Below are 16,116 nucleotides of genomic sequence, written 5' to 3'. Positions count from 1 at the left end.
GTGGCTGAGGAACAACAGGAATCGCAGGGCGATGGCGTCACTGAACGGGAAGAGGTGTGGGAGCCAGAGCTTTGCAATCCACAGGAGAGTCAGAAAAGCTGAGAGAAGAAACAAAGCTGGTGTCAATGAGGAGGTTGGGGGTTTGAAAATGGAATTCAAATTATGTGGTGTGATGAAAAAGTGCATAAGCAACGTTTCTATAGCTGCTGTGGCAGCAACTTTGCTTCGGTTCAAAATGCCAAATGCACGAGGTCTAAGTGGCTTCAGATAACAGAGTATGCTTAATGACCTAAAAGATATATTTTAACACTTACTTGTAACGAGGAAATCAGTAAACAGCAGCAGGCAGCAGCAGCAGAAGGCGACTGGGCTGCGGCGGCCAGTGAGCGAGGGCAGGAACAGGAGGCTGCAGGTGAGCTTACACACCCCCAGCGCCACCGCTCCGTCCAGCACTGCATCCATGGCTGCAACACAATACGCACGGCTCAGCAACAAATATTCACATAGTTGTCTTGCAGGTGAAAAGGAATGTCTGGAACTCAGCGGTGAGCGCCCCCCCCCCCCCCCCCCCACCACCACACACACACACACACACACGTTGTGATACTGCTATGAATTTGGAAAAAAACAATGTTACAATGGTTGTTTCATAAACATAAATGTCGTTGTGTATACTTGAGTCTTTCATTGGATGTAATTTGAACCCAAAGCTGCCAATCAATATTTTTGTGTACACTGGTGGTGGACCCTGGACTGTTCAACGGCTCTGCACTTACTGGTTCCTCAAAACCCTGTCAGGGACATGGCTGTACCTCTTCCACTGTCAAAACATGTTATGTTTACTGCAGGTTTTCATATTGTCATCCACCATCATGTGTAAAGAAAAAATAGGGAAACTCTCCTCAGTCATGTGTGAACCCAGGTGAAAGTTGTGTGTGTGTGTGTGTGTGTGTGTGTACAGACTTTTTTTTTTATTTACAGAATATTGTCCAACGAGACGGACAGTTTGGCTCAATGTGTGTGTGAAACTACAAGCCTCGTCCACAAACGTGTGGTACAAGCCTGCACACTCATTGCATGGTAAAGTCAGAGTGGTTAGAGCTGGAAAGCATGTGGCAGTAGCTCCGCTAAGTTTCACTGGAAGTCTTGTATCCAAATTACACCTTAACTATTATTAAAATGTGAGCTTATGGGGCCGAAGTTGCTGTGAATATTAAAATGTCTTACCTGTTCTAACAGGCGCCTCCAGAGCAGCATGTCAATGAGCCTCAAACATTTCATCCTCTTTCTCCACCTCCCTTTTGTCCCTCCCCTTGGGGATAATCACCCTCCACCCCCACCCCCACCCCCAGCCCCTGCACCTGGTCTGTGTGAAGGTGAGAGCACATGTCTTTCACAGAGGGTGTGGTTCTGTTTGTGCAGATCACTGCAAGGAAAACCCGTTTAACGACTGACTAACAAACTGTGTGTGTGTGTGTGTGTGTGTGTGTGTGTGTGTGTGTGTGTGTGTGTGTGTGTGTGTGTGTGTGTGTGTGTGTGTGTGTGTGTGTGTGTGTGTGTGTGAGCGCCTTCTGGAATACAGTCTCTTGTCTGCAGGCGGGTAGAAGGATTTTAGTGACATTTGCATTAGGTTTGGATCCATCCGAGATGAACAGTGAGTGTAATATATATTCAATTATAATTTTCCAATACATTTCATAGGAAATTAATGAATGCACGTCAAGGCCAAGCAGGAGTTTGACTGGCAATGTCTTTCAGTTATTCCCCCTCAGCAGCAAACATCTATTGTGTAGACATTTAAAAAAAGAAAAGAGAGGACAACTTTCCAGTGACTATTCTGTTGAGAAGGCTCAAGCAATGCAGTGCTGCCATCTTCTGCTGATCTAAGCATGGGGCATATTAGTCTGACGCTACAGAGGGGATTGGATTTGGTTGAGGATGTGAATGTCACTCAAGCTGTCGGTGTGACATGTTAAATCATTTGAAAAAGGCTTACAGTGAAGTCTTATTCCCTCTTAGTCTCTCATCAAACATATTTGTTTAATTCCTGAGTTATTTTTGTATATTGGCAATCTTGCTGTATATCTTGTTTGTATTATCTGTATTTTATGACACTTTTTTTTTTTTCATTCGTTGATTCTTGTTTGAATATGTAATGTGTAATGTATGTATGCTGGCACCTACACCAAGGGGGATCCCTTGTGCATCTTGCACTTGGTGAATAGGAATTCTGATTCTGATTGTAATACCAAAACTATTATACATATATTTTCAGATGAGAGTAGAGATAGTTTTTATATATATATATATAAAATCACTATTTATATGTGTTTGTGTTGTTGTTGCTGTTATTATTATAATTATAATTATTTGATTACCCTCGATTAATGTAAATCACTTTGAGTTGCATGTTGTGTATGAAAGGTGCTTCACGAGCAAAGGTTATTATTATTATTATGATTATTATTATTATTATTACAGTTGGTGTCATTATTATAATTAGAATAAAACACTAATTATTATTATTATTTGAATGCCTTCTATTATTGTCCAAACCCAAACCGATTTTGTGAACAGAAATTGTTATACAAATAAAGGTTTGTTATTATTATTATTATTATTATTATTATTATTATTAATGATAATAGAGTCGTTATAATTATTATTGTTAGTAGTAGGAGTAGTATTATGGTTGTTATTATTATTATTATTATGATTAGTATTGTTGGTGTTAGCATCATCATCATAAGTATTATTATTTTATTATTATTATTATTATGACTGCTTCTATTATCGTCAAAACTCAAACCGATTTTGTGTACGGAGGTGCTATACAAATAAAGGTTGTTTTTATTATTATTATTATAATTGTTATTAGTATTATGGTTGTTATTATTAGTAGTATTAGTAGTAGTATTGTTGGTGATAGCAGTAGTAGTAATGCTGTTAGCATCATCATCATCATCGTCGTCATTGTTATTATTATTATTATTATTATTATTTTATTATTGATAATAATTATATAGTAGCATGTTTCACAGGCGCACGATGCGAATACGCATTTATGTTTTGTCACGCCACAAAATAAAAATGTTGTGTTTTAAAGCGGTCGCAGCTCGCAGCGTGCACACACAGCGAACAATGCCTGGGCTGCAGCACCCAGAAGTGAACAGCAGGCGACCCGGAAGGTCTGGCCCCGGCCGGACTGGAAAGCAGAAAGCAGAAAGAAGCTTCCAAAGCCCGCAAATACGTCTTGTGCCCACGGTTCAGGTATGTGGGGCACGCTCTGCTAATTTTCAATTTTTGGTTTTAGCCTCTCCCCCCCTCACGGGTTTTTGATTTTGTTTTGTTTGTGTGTGCGTGCGTGCGTGTGTACGCGCGCGCGCGCGTGATGCAAAGCCGTGTCAGCTGAGATCGTAACGAATAAAGACATAAAAATAAAAAAGAATGAAACCAAAAAAAGAGAGAGTTGCAATTAGAGACAGTGTGTAGAATCAAGTGCGGGGTTCTGGTTCTGGTCGTGGTTGTGGCTGCGGCGTTGCAGAGGAGTGTCGCTGCTGTGGCGCTACGCAGAGCATCCTGCACGGGCTTGTGTAGGAAGTGTGTGTGTGTGTGTGTGTGTGTGTTTTTTTCCCCTCCGTGCACCGGGCTATTCAAACTGCAAATCAAAGTAAACAATCATTGTGCTTCACGCAAACAGGAGCACGACGCGCACACCGACACACCTACACGCGCGCACACACACACACACACACACACACCACACACACACACACACACACGCACGCATATACACTTACACGCACAACGGGTTATCCATTTCAACACAGCAGAGGCAGAAATGTGCCCATACATAACGCTGGCTCTGCAGAATATGGCGTCCGCTCCTTTTATAAAAAATAAGACAGGCTGCCATTTTTGTTTTTCTTTTGTCTGAACATTATTGCTGCTGTTGTTGTTGTTGTTGTTATTTTTATTTTTTTTTCTTCCTGGTAAAGTGTCCCTGGTTGTGGGGGGAGCCTGCACACGCCGCCGCCGGGGGCTGTGCAGATGCCCGCGTTTAGGACACTTATATCGGACATGACTGTGTGCATGTGGGTCGTCGTTGTTGTTTTCAAAGGTTCTGTGTATGTGTAAGCAAGTTAACTTCAGGGCTGTTGTTGTTGTTGTTGTTGTTGTTTAAAATGCCAAATACTCCAGGTTCGTTCAGGCGGTGGTCGCCAAAAACAATCTGCGAAGTGTTTTTGTATCAGTGTTCAACACAATATCGCACAGTCTCTGGAAAATGGACACGACAGGACACGGATTATTCAGAGGTCTGTTAAATCTCATCCAATACCGGCCGACATGTCGTTAAACAGGAATGTCAATGTCGCGACATGGGACGAGACGTCGTCCGGGATTTTGGTGTCGTGGTGTGATTAAATGTCTTTACAGTAAAGTATTGTTATTTTTAACAACTGGGCCGTTCCCAGTTTTCTAATGCCTCTACCTGCTCATAACATCCACACTACTAATGGCCGAAAGCACCAATATCCCCAAAATATCCAGCTGTTTGTCAAAAAAAAAAAAAAAATATATATATATCATTTTACTTATTAGTATAATTGCTATATCAATAATTATCTAATGGCCTGTTGCTGCATCATAGTGAATTGACTTTGTAGTGCTGCTTCACAATACAATACAATTGTAAATGTAAATTTCAAATTGTACATTTCCCCGTCGTGGGACTAATAAAGGTTTATCTTATCTCATCTCTTACCTTAATTCCTATCGTTCCCTTAAAGTCTTTTACGTCAGCATACTACAAAGAAAACTTACTAACGACTATTTGAGAAATATATTTTGTTGTAAAAATTGTGGCGACGCTCAATTCATCCAGTGGTTGAGATAACATCTTGTATTATCGTGGTTTTGGGAACCATGTATAATCATACATCAGTCATTCTATACTTGTACTCAGAACCACAGAAACATAATAAACCAATCATATTACTGTGTAATTATATATCCACTTCCTGCATCAAAATCCTGTTATTCCCAGTGAAAAGTGCCATAAAAGAGTGATAAACATGGCAAAGAGTCTCCAACTCCTTTTGCCTATTTGCTCTTTCCCCCCGAGGCAGGAAAACTTCCAGGAAGTGAAATTTACACCCACTGGCATCACTGGAGAAATATTTTGCGGGGTTTACGTTCATTTGCCCCGACATCTCATTTTTGTTTCTCTTGGCTCGCGGAGACGAACAGCGCTACGCGTCTGCTAAGTCAAACAGACTCTGGAATGGAGAACGGTGCCAAAGCAGGCAATACAAAATGTCATACCAAGAAATATGCTGCATAAAGAAAGGTCTGAGACGGGAGGCCACGGAAAGAAAGACATCATGAGCGAGCAGCTTTGTCTCATTTGGGAATAGTAGCTTTCTTTCTTTTTTTTTTTCACATGATTCATATCGTTCAAGTCCATCACGACACGCTTCCTTCATATCTGGACCCCTTTAGTGCAGTTACAGACCGACATTCTGTTTTGGAACAGTGAAAAGCAATCGAATTAGCAGTCGTCGAACGTTCCACGGCGCGGCAGGTCGAAATGCGGGAGCGCCGGCGTTGGATTGGCGTTCTCGGGACGTTTACCTTTTTCGATAGGCAGAAGACGCCTCCCCGGGTCTTGCCGCCGCGTTCCGGGGTGGCCACCTCCCGGTTCCTCCCTCCGGGACGGGAGGAACCTGAGTGAATATGGCTCTGTTTTCTCTGATAACACTCTTCAAGTGTTCTCCATCTCCGACTCACTGTCGAGATCCAGCGCGAGTCTTATCTCTCGACACGCAGCCCATCGGCGGGTGAAAAATAAAAGAGAGGGGCTGACAAAACCGGGGAGGAAGTTAGAAAAGGCCCCGGTTAAAAGGCTGAAGCGGCTTTTCAGAATGTTTCTGTCTTAGTTTTCTAAAAAACACACATTTTAAAGAAGAAATACATTCCTGACCTGTCCACAAAACAAGTTAGAAAACACACAAGATTTTGTTTATAGACCCAAACATGATAAATAGTTCTCCAAAGAGGGGGGTTTGTGGCGGTTCTGTATAACCAAAAAGCTGTGCTCTTGTCATCCCACAGGTCGTCCACGTCGAGTTATTGCAGCAGTTCTTGATGATTTAAGAATGAATATAGAGTTGCATTGCAGTTTGGGAGCTTGAACTCCACTTGCAGACTAACTCTGTCCTTGATGCAATGGCACAAATACTCTGTGTTGTAAGAAAACACACAACATAGATTGTCTGAGATTTAGTATAAAGCGCATGAGAACTAAAATGTCACTTAAAAAGGGAAGTATTGTCTTTCAAAGTACACTATATTACGAATGTAATAGGGTTAGGGTTAACTAGGGCAACCCTAACCCTAACCCTGAATAAAATTGATCAGCAGCTATTTTCATCATTCATTATCATTGTCATAATAATTGACAATGATTATGAATGTTGAATAAAAAATATTTTATTCGATATCTTCATAAGTTTGCATATTCATGTATATTCAGCGCACTGTTTTGCTTTTTATGTGTTGTTTTATAATTTACATGTTGTGATGGATATAATAAAACTGACAGCTGCAGAGTTTTAACTAGGCACTTGTGTTGTGATTTCAGAATGGCTGAACCTCGCTTTAACAATCCTTATTTCTGGCCTCCACATCCTACAATGACTGGCCAGGTAAGTGCTTCTCATTTGCCTTTCTCACAGGACAATGGTAGGCAGGCCTATTTATTTATTTATTTATTTATTTATTTATTTTTAAAGAAGAATTGACATGTAATAAAAAAAATTCTCTCCGTCAATATCAAATACATAGGATGTTGTAGAGCGCTCATACTTCTATCATACAGTTCGTCATTCTCTTTCAAGGGGGTCATGAGTAGAAGTTCATCTTGTCTCCACTAAAGGGAGCCAGAGCCACGTTCGGTTAACGCGGAACAGATGGTTATTCTTCTTGTCACAAATGTTGTTTCCTGGCTGTCAGCTGCATAACCTAGTCTCGATCAATAAAATCAAGGAGCAGCTGATGGCAGAGAAGATCAGACCCCCGCATCTAGCCCCTACCACGGTCCCTTCCCAGCAGCCCTTGCCAGTTCCTGTGGCGCAGACGGAGGGGGGCCAGCACGTCATGTCCATTTCCAAAGTCCAGCAGATGCAGGGGCTGCACACCCACAGCTCGATGCAGCCTGACATAGCACTGCACGCCCGCCCTGCGTCCAGCTCCGTCACCGGTACCTCCCCCCTCAAATGAACACATATTTTATTGTATGGGACGGTTTAGCAACTCGTCTATGTAATTATTTGTCCGTCTGTCGTCTGGCTCTAGGGTGCTTCAGTTTTATTTCCAGTTGTAAATAGTTTAAACAAGGATGGTTGAAATGGAAAATGGCGAGGTGCGATTTGTTTTAATAAATACATATTATCTTAAACAGGAAGAATTCTGGGGGATGTAAACCTGAACCTTGATGATAAGGTGGCCATAAAAGCCAGAGGATTATGGGAAGACTGGCATCTGCGTCAAATCATAGACCAGCCCACCAGAACAAACCACCTATCAGGTAACTTATCATTTCACGCCAACTCCAAAAAAATATTTAAAAAATGTCGCCCAATACGGATGACCTGCCGCTGTCATGTTGTGACCTGTCTTCACCTTCGCACCACCCAGGCGTGGCGCTGGCTTCCAGAACTGGCAACCTCAATGCTTCAGACGTGATCACTCCGATGACCCCCACCTCCAGCAACCAGAGTCGTCTGGGCAGAGCCCCGTCGCCGCACCTCCTGTCTGGGTTAGTCGGCACCCATGGGATGGAGCACGTTAAAACCAACTGCGGCCTGGCGGGGCTTCTCGGGCCCCCGCCCAGGATGGAGCGGGGGCGAAAGAAGATTAAGGCTGAGAACGGGACGTCCCTTTTGGTGGTGCCCTACCCCATCCTAGCCTCAGGAAACGACCAGTCCTGTGTCACCATCACAGCCAAAGAGGGAAAAACCTACCGGTACGAACAGACATTTTTAGTGCGTTTGCTCTTCAATCGGACACTTAACAGTTCTTCACAGAGACAAAACAACTTTAAAGGATTTACCCTAAAAAGAGTTTTAGATACATAAAAGTGTTCTGAAGGCAAAGAGAGTTGAAGTGTTGTTTTCATTGGTGTGGTAGCCTGCGTGTTTCCTTTTCTCTAAATGCATATGTTTTTATTCTGTTTTTTTTTTTCCTGTTTCCATATTTCCAGGTGTAAAATGTGTCCGCTGACTTTCTTCTCCAAGTCCGACATGCAGCTCCACTCCAAAACTCACACGGAAGCCAAGGCTCACAAGTGCCCTCACTGCACCAAGTCTTTCTCCAACGCGTCCTACTTGGCGCAGCACCTGCGCATCCACCTGGGCGTCAAACCCTACCACTGCTCCTACTGCGAGAAGTGTTTCCGCCAGCTCTCACACCTGCAGCAGCACACCAGGTCCACACATCACCACGACCATCCATTAGCGATTAGTGTGAACGTTTTCCAGACTATCATAGATACAGCCACACTTCACACGTGACTGCTGCTGTCTCTAATGAAGAGCCGTTCAATTAATGGGTACAGCAAAGAAAAAGCACAGAAGTCAAATCTGATAATATTATAGATTATTATATTATAACCCTATTTTTATTTAATTTTCTTAATCTAACATGTAATAAATTATATATATATACACACACACACACACACACACACACACACACACACATCTCAAGACAATGCACCACAAAGTAAACCTCAGAGAGAGAAAATTATTAGTAAAAGAGATAAATAACTGAAAAAGCCATGGCAACAAAGCTATGGCAAAATAAACAAACATTCATGACTGAATGATTAGACTATGGCTTAAAAAAACAAATTGGATCCATATTTGTTATCAAAAACATTCAGTATACGTAAAAGTATGTAAAAATGGATACCAGTAACTTAAATACATACCTTGTTTCACACTAATATTGACGTTGATAGAGACACATCAGGGACGTCGTGAACACATTCTACGTTGTCGTCTCTTTGCTTTTCCCTGTCATGAGGTAGAAAGTCTCTTTCAGACATTGTGTTATTAAACGGGCTTTTCTCGTCGTGCTGCCGACTTCCAGCGAAGGGCTTGAGATTGAACATTTGTTGAATGATTACCGTGTCCTCCGCATTCTTTCAGAATTCACACAGGAGATCGGCCCTATAAATGTCTCCACCCCGGATGTGACAAAGCGTTCACTCAGCTATCCAACCTGCAGGTAACACCGTCTGAAAATGGGGGGGGGACACACCGCCCTCCTCTTTTCACTCCGCCGCACGTGAGATGGTTTCAGGAACATGAAATGCCGTCGACCCAAATGTGAACGTAAAGCTCGATGTTTATGTCACCTCCACCCTCCACCCTCCCCCCAGTCTCACCAGAGGCAGCACAACAAAGACAAGCCCTTCAAGTGTTCCAACTGTTACCGTGCCTACGCGGACTCTGCCTCCCTGCAGATCCACCTCTCTGTACACGCCATCAAGAACGCCCGGGCCTACTGCTGCAGCATGTGCGACCGGGCCTACACCTCAGTAAGTCCCACGCTGTCCAGCGCTGATGTTTTTTTGTTTTTCTTTTACTGATGTACAAGTATGAATACTTCTGCGCAACCTTTTTCATCCACGGCACTCTTCTTACAATGAAATAAGCCCACGGCACTATACCACCATCTTGTTAAGCCACTAAAACCATCAGAGACATGCGAAACAGGGCTTATTATTACGGCCTGCCGGTAATGATGCAAGTCTCGCCAACGATTCGTTCGCGGCGAACTCATCCTTTAAACGACTCAGGAGTCGAAAGAGAGTGAATCTTCGACTCACAAACACTTAATCAAGACTAAATTCAAGTCTGAGGTAAAAAATAAATAAATAAATAAAAAGAAGCCTCTCGTTCATCGTTCACAGGAAGTTCTCCCTCGTTCGTCGTCACACCGACCGAGTCAAACCAAGCCGGAATAGGAAAATCCAGGCGGCTCTTTTTACGGAGTTACTCGCCCATGAAGCGCGTCTCAAAAAAAGAGTCGAACCCTTCCGCAAATACTCGTCGCTTTCGGTGTGAAACTGGTTCAACGCAGAGCTGCTGTTCTGCTGGATCTGAGGAATTAGATAAATGATCACAGCCCTGCAATTTCATTCTCACGACACCATTTTTTTTTTTCTCAAGTGCGGTTTGAAAAATGTGTCCTTTCTCGGCTTCTTGGGTTCTCGGGTTCTTTGTGCGGCAGCTTCTCGAAATAAAGTTGTTGTTTTTTGACTTGTTGCCTCCTCAGGAAACGTACCTGATGAAGCACATGTCCAAGCACACGGTGGTGGAGCACCTGGTGAGCCACCACTCCCCCCTGCAGAGGACTGAGTCCCCGACCATCCCCATACGCATCTCCCTCATCTGACTCCGTCTCCTCCTTCACTTTCTCGATTTGTTTTTTTTCCTTAAAGGTTTTTTTGGGTGTCAGATTTTATTTGTACTTTTTTTTTTTTCTCCCAAAAATAGGTACTCTTTTAATGAGTATATATAGATATATTTTCCTTTCTTTCTTGCTGTGGAGATGGTATTGGGGAAATCCAAAGATGATTTAAACAGCACTTTGAGGCCTGCTAATGATTAGGCCAACATTTTTTTAAAATTACCTTTCAGAAAAATCTATTGTTCCGGCAGCTACACGGAAAATGTAAAACATTGTGTTATAAAGACTTTTGCTCTTTATATGGTATTTTCTTTCCTTTTCCTGAAGTGTTGGAAAAATGTATTTGCATCGGAAACGTTGTCTTCCTTTATCTCGGTTGATAGACCCGAAAGATAAATGCTGATATCGAGTGTATTGATTTAACTTTGTGCCACTTTTATGTCACGTGTTTGCAATATTTTGCTAATCAAATGTTTTGGATATAATGCACACATAATGTAAATATCAATGTTGTGTTCCATAGTTATTTTAAATGATGTTTTTTTTTAGTTTTTTTTTATGTCTTATGAAAACTTGCTCCAGGCAATCTCTGAAGTGTCCATCATTTCAGATGGTCGTGTGCTAACCAATCTAACATGGTTGTAAAAGAGTTCAAAAGGGTTTTCACGTAAGACCTTAAGCACTGGCAGGAAGTTAAGGAAGTTAAGGAAGCTGGACCCCTTGAACCTGAGACAACTCCATTCAAAAATACCAAGATCGAAGTATTTGCCAGTGTTACATTCCAGTGTACAATGGGAACGAGTATCAGAGCCCCCCGTTTACTAAGTGCTACCGTAGTGCAAAATGTAAAATAACATTTGTGTTTTATGTTTAAAATAAATTCAATTTATATATTTTATGATGAGCTCGTCAAATCTCCCAGAGTAATGATTTTGTTTTGGCTCAAAGCATTATAATCAATGATGCACTTACTGTACTTCGGCTCCATGTTGTACTTCTGGTGGGGGTGGGTGGGGGGTAGGAATTTGAAGGCAATAGCAAACGGTGACTCAAGTAAATCTCATGTGTACACGGTGATGCTTGCCTTTTTAAATGTTAGAGGAGACGATAAATCCCTCAGTTCTAACATGTAGACACAGTGTCATTGTATTAAGAAGACATGGAGTGTTTATTCCACCATCGTGTTAACCATCATATTAGCAGTTTGACATTTTTTTAATATACATTTAAGCCTTAACCTTATTGCAGTTTTAAGGTCCCGTGTACTGTATGTTGTTTAACATTTTTTTATTTGCCTTTTATGCCATAGCATGATCTATACTGTAAATAATCTATATTAACTGTTAACCCGTTTTATAATAAATAATTGTATAATTTCAGATTTTGTTTGAAGCCTTTTTTCGTGTAGTGTGGGTTGCTATGAGGTTAAAGCTTCTATGAGGTTTGTGCTTCTGGGTCATTACAATTAGGCTACACATGAAAGCAATATTTATTTGTTCCTAATCCAATTAATCAGTTTGCTTGCCAACATCCCGAGATTCGTCTTTATCTGGGTGTTATCTTGTCTCTTATCTTATCTCACGGTACTTTAATGCTGAAGCAACCCAGTTCCTGCATTTAGGATTCAGCAAATTACTTTATTCCTGTTCTTAAATACATTTTTGAAGTATCTGTACTTACTTTTACAGATAAGTACAGATACTTGTATGTTTCAACTTTTATATCACTTATCGCTTTTCAGGGGGTAGCCTATAAGTACACCAGAGTACCGTTTGGCTACAAGCTCACTCACTCAGCGTGTTTTCCCGCTGCGTCGAGATGGCTCTGCTGCCGCTGCGTCGTTAAGCTGTCAGAGTCCTGACATATCTCCAGGACCACCTGATCCTAACTCCCTCCGTGGAACTAGCGGTCACTCACACCAAGCTTGTCACCAAGCTCGCCCTCAGGCGTGTTCACGTGGGCCACTCAGGGACAGCACTGACCATCATGAAGTTGCTCGGGCTGTTGGCGGTAGCCCACGTTATAGTGCCATTGGGCCTCCTGCAGATGCCCAGTATCTAATGATGGTTTGAAGGGCCTCGATTTAACCCAGTGCTCCACCCACTACTTTTGCTGCTTGTGCCACAAACTTTGAGCAGAGGTCTAGCCTACTGGAGAGAACCCCAAACATTCACACAGGGTGAGCTTCTGGGATGAGTCTCCTTTTACGGACAGGTTTTCACAGACGCCTCCCTGATGGGAGGGGGCAAGTGCTGTCGTGGTCAGGCGGTAAGGGGGCGCGTAGCGGGAGACCTGAAGCACTTTAAACCTCTGCAGGGCCAGGGATGTGCAGATCGGGTCAGACAACCGGGCTTACATTAACTGTAAAGGGGGTGTACCAGAGCTCCATTACGCATCACAGCTTCCCTATGCTTTGGCGAGCCACATCCCAAGCCACCTGAACGTGGGGGCGGACCTTATGTTATGACCTCAGGAAGCTCCTGAGCGACAAAGTGGCACCTCCACCAGCCTGTGGCGGATCCCCATGGCTCGGTGACCTCGTTACCAGTCCTGTGGGCCTCGCTACTGAAGGCAGGCTTGAACTGCATGGACCTTCATAGACAGTGATCTCGAGCATTGTGGGCTGTCACGCACAGTCCACTTCTCAGCTTTACGCCTCCAAGTGGAACGTGTTTGAGCGATGGTGCGTCCACAAGCATGTCGACCCCCTGTGCTGCATATCGTTCCTGTATTGGAATTTCTGCAGTGTCTCATGGATGAGCAGCAGATCCACCATTCGGGTGTAGTAGTCCAAAAAAAATGCCCCATTGGACATGGATGACACCCGAACCCTAAACCCCATCTCTAACCTTATACCCAAACTTAAACATCTCTAACCTTATACCTAAACTTTAACCTCTACTAACCCAACATTTTTCAGACTATTGGGGTTGAACCCCATGGAACACGTGGGGCAACCCCATGCTCACTTTACCAGGTGTATGGATGTTGAACTTGTCAAGCTATGGTTCAAAATGATCATCTTTAAAAATACAAAACAAGAGTTCACAGAGCAGCTGTTCCATCGTGTTGTTTAACCCCGCCCAAACCCACGCCCACACCAATGAAATCGCCGCGTAACCATGTCCATATTCGACAGTTAAACCAATCAAATGACGGTGGGTGGGATTAAACTGTCGCCGTTGAACCCCGCCCCTCTCTGCGGCCGCAGCCAGGTACCACTAGTAGGCAACGCCGTGCTGGCATTTGTAGACACTTCAGATGTTTAATCCCCCCAATGGACCGTTCCAACGGACGTTTAACTAAAGGGCTTAAAGACACCTACCCTGGCAGACTGTACATACACAGAGATAGGCGCCGTCAAACACCAGGTAGGTGTTGCAATTGGAACACAATGAATCGTCACCTTTTCACTTTGTTAATTTATTACTAATCAGACACGCACCCAGGTGAGTTATATAAAAAAAAAAAACCATCACCTTCAGAATTTATACAATTTCAAGAGATCTATATTTTTCCTGAATTTCATTTACTTGGAACAGGAACCATAGGAAATAACACGGTGACAGGTATTGTTTTGTTACTATAAACCTTTAATATGTTTGAAAAGAATTAGGTTAAAGTGTTACCAGAAAATTGTTGGATTAAACAAAGCGCAGCGTATCCACGTAATATAACGCTCCTAAGGACAACTGACACAACAAAAAACTGTTAACCTTAAGCTTAACAGCTAACAGCCTTTTAGACATTATCAATCTGGTTCTCGACCTCCCCGTAGCACAGAAACAGCACTTATTAAAGTTGTGAATGATCTGCATACAAACACTGATCCTGAAAAACTATCTGTTCTTCTGCTCCTGGATCTCAGTGCTGCCTTTTACACTGTTGACCATCATATTTTATCAGAGAGATTACAAAAATGGGTCGACCTATTTGGCCCGGTTCTAAACTGGTTCCGAACCTACCCACAGGACAGGCAGTTCTTTGTGTCCATTGGAGATTTCGTCTCGAACAAAGTGGTTATTATATGTGGAGTGCCCCAAGGTTCGATTCTTGGACCATTATGGTTTAATCTCTAGATGCTCCCACTTATAATATCTAAAGAATATTTCAAAATTAAGAGGCTTCCTGTCAAAAGCAGACTCTGAAAAATGTATCCATTCAGTCATAACGAGTAGACTGGACTACTGTAATGGCCTATTCACCGGCCTCCCGAAAATCAGCTGTGCAAACACATCACACCCGTAGCCTTGCCCCTCAGTGTACTGTATAAAATAAATGCTCATTACACATGAACAAGCAAGAACTCTCAGGTCTCAGAACACGCTGCCTGAGGACCTGAGAGAGGCCCCCCACACTGAACACTTTAAAAAGCAGGTTAAAAACCTTGCTGTTCTCTCTCTCTCTCTCTCTCTCTCTCTCTCTCTCTCTCTCTCTGTATGCTGTGAGATTTGTTTATCCTGCACCGACTGTTCTTATGCACAGACATTTGATATATTTTCTTTGATTGTATTTCTCTGTAAAGCGCATTGTGTTGCCCTGGTATGAAATGAGTTTTATAAATAAAGTCTGACTTGACTTGACTTGACATCACCAGAATATGTAGACGTTCCGGAGATATCAACCTATACAATCTTCCTGAATTGCAGTTGCAGATTGGTCTTGACCGTAGATGTCAGGGCGTCACCCTACGTTGCACATTCCAGCCTGCCTGCAGCTCTATTGATGCTCTATCTTTCTTGAAGCGACACCTGCCGTACAACTGCTTCAGCCAAAGGGTCACAGAGGGGCCAGCATGAGGTACATCTGCCAGTGGGCACCTCCCTGCACTGACTAAACCTCCACGTTGTGTCATGGAACTGTTATCTAACGTGTCTGCAGTGTGTTGTTTGCACTGGGGCCCTGCAAGGTGTGGCTGAATTGTATTGTTTGCATCGCTTTGTTTTGTTATGTGTAATGTGTTATCGGTTATCCGGGCTCTCTTGGAAAATGTATTTTAATCTGAATGCTGCACCCGCATGGGCACACACACACACACACATGTGCGCACACACACACATGTGCGCGCACACACACACACACACACACACACACACACACACACACACACACACACACACACACACACACACACACACACACACACACACACATTATGTGGAGTTCTAGATTTAAATACACATGTTCAGACACATGCACCAAGATGTTTACTCTGATTTTAATGCTTTCTCTTCTTTAAGTATGTAATCAGGTCTGTGCGCCTACAAAAATACACCCTTTAAATACATTTTGGTAAATAGAAAAAAAAAAATTCAGATACAGCCGGGGTATTTTGCTTTGAAAAACTTTGAATCCCCAGTCGTATAAAATGAGATGCTTTGCTCTTACAGTATATTTCTCCTGGCTCCCCAGCAGAATTTTCAAGGGGAAGACGGTATTGAAATGTACGATCTGTGTCCTAATCCTGCCGTTCATAGCTTACATCAGCCTTTTCACTGCCAGGTAAGTCTAATTTTTAAGGTAGTTTACAGAACCATAAGCATCTTATGTGACAAAAACATTCTATCAACAGTTGTTTTGAAACTATGATATACTGATTCTATTTTGTATAACAGATGTCTGATACGGATAATCCCG

The 16,116-nt window shown here is 42.7% G+C and overlaps 1 protein-coding gene across 1 annotated transcript; it reads left to right on the top strand.

The window, feature by feature from the left end:
* Nucleotides 1-3,188: 3,188 nt before the first annotated feature.
* On the top strand, nucleotides 3,189-11,461 carry znf362a (zinc finger protein 362a). Its single transcript, XM_079999988.1, has 9 exons — nucleotides 3,189-3,270; nucleotides 6,644-6,707; nucleotides 7,048-7,261; nucleotides 7,463-7,588; nucleotides 7,699-8,026; nucleotides 8,264-8,488; nucleotides 9,213-9,291; nucleotides 9,446-9,604; nucleotides 10,345-11,461. Exons 2-9 carry the CDS (start codon nucleotides 6,645-6,647, stop codon nucleotides 10,462-10,464), a joined length of 1,314 nt encoding a protein of 437 aa, XP_079856114.1. The 5' UTR covers nucleotides 3,189-3,270; nucleotide 6,644; the 3' UTR covers nucleotides 10,465-11,461.
* Nucleotides 11,462-16,116: the final 4,655 nt, after the last annotated feature.

Source organism: Zeus faber (assembly GCF_960531495.2).
Source record: "Zeus faber genome assembly, chromosome: 5".
NCBI classification, from domain to species: Eukaryota; Metazoa; Chordata; class Actinopteri; order Zeiformes; family Zeidae; genus Zeus; species Zeus faber.
The sequence above is the reverse complement of the archived record's forward strand: the minus strand, read 5'-3'. Positions and strand labels throughout refer to the sequence as shown.

Coding starts and splice junctions, on each gene's coding strand:
- znf362a (XM_079999988.1), top strand. CDS start 6,645: ATGGCTGAACCTCGCTTTAACAATCCTTATTTCTGGCCTCCACATCCT. Junction 8,027..8,263: donor AAAGAGGGAAAAACCTACCG/GTACGAACAGAC, acceptor CCATATTTCCAG/GTGTAAAATGTGTCCGCTGA. Junction 9,292..9,445: donor CTCAGCTATCCAACCTGCAG/GTAACACCGTCT, acceptor CCCTCCCCCCAG/TCTCACCAGAGGCAGCACAA.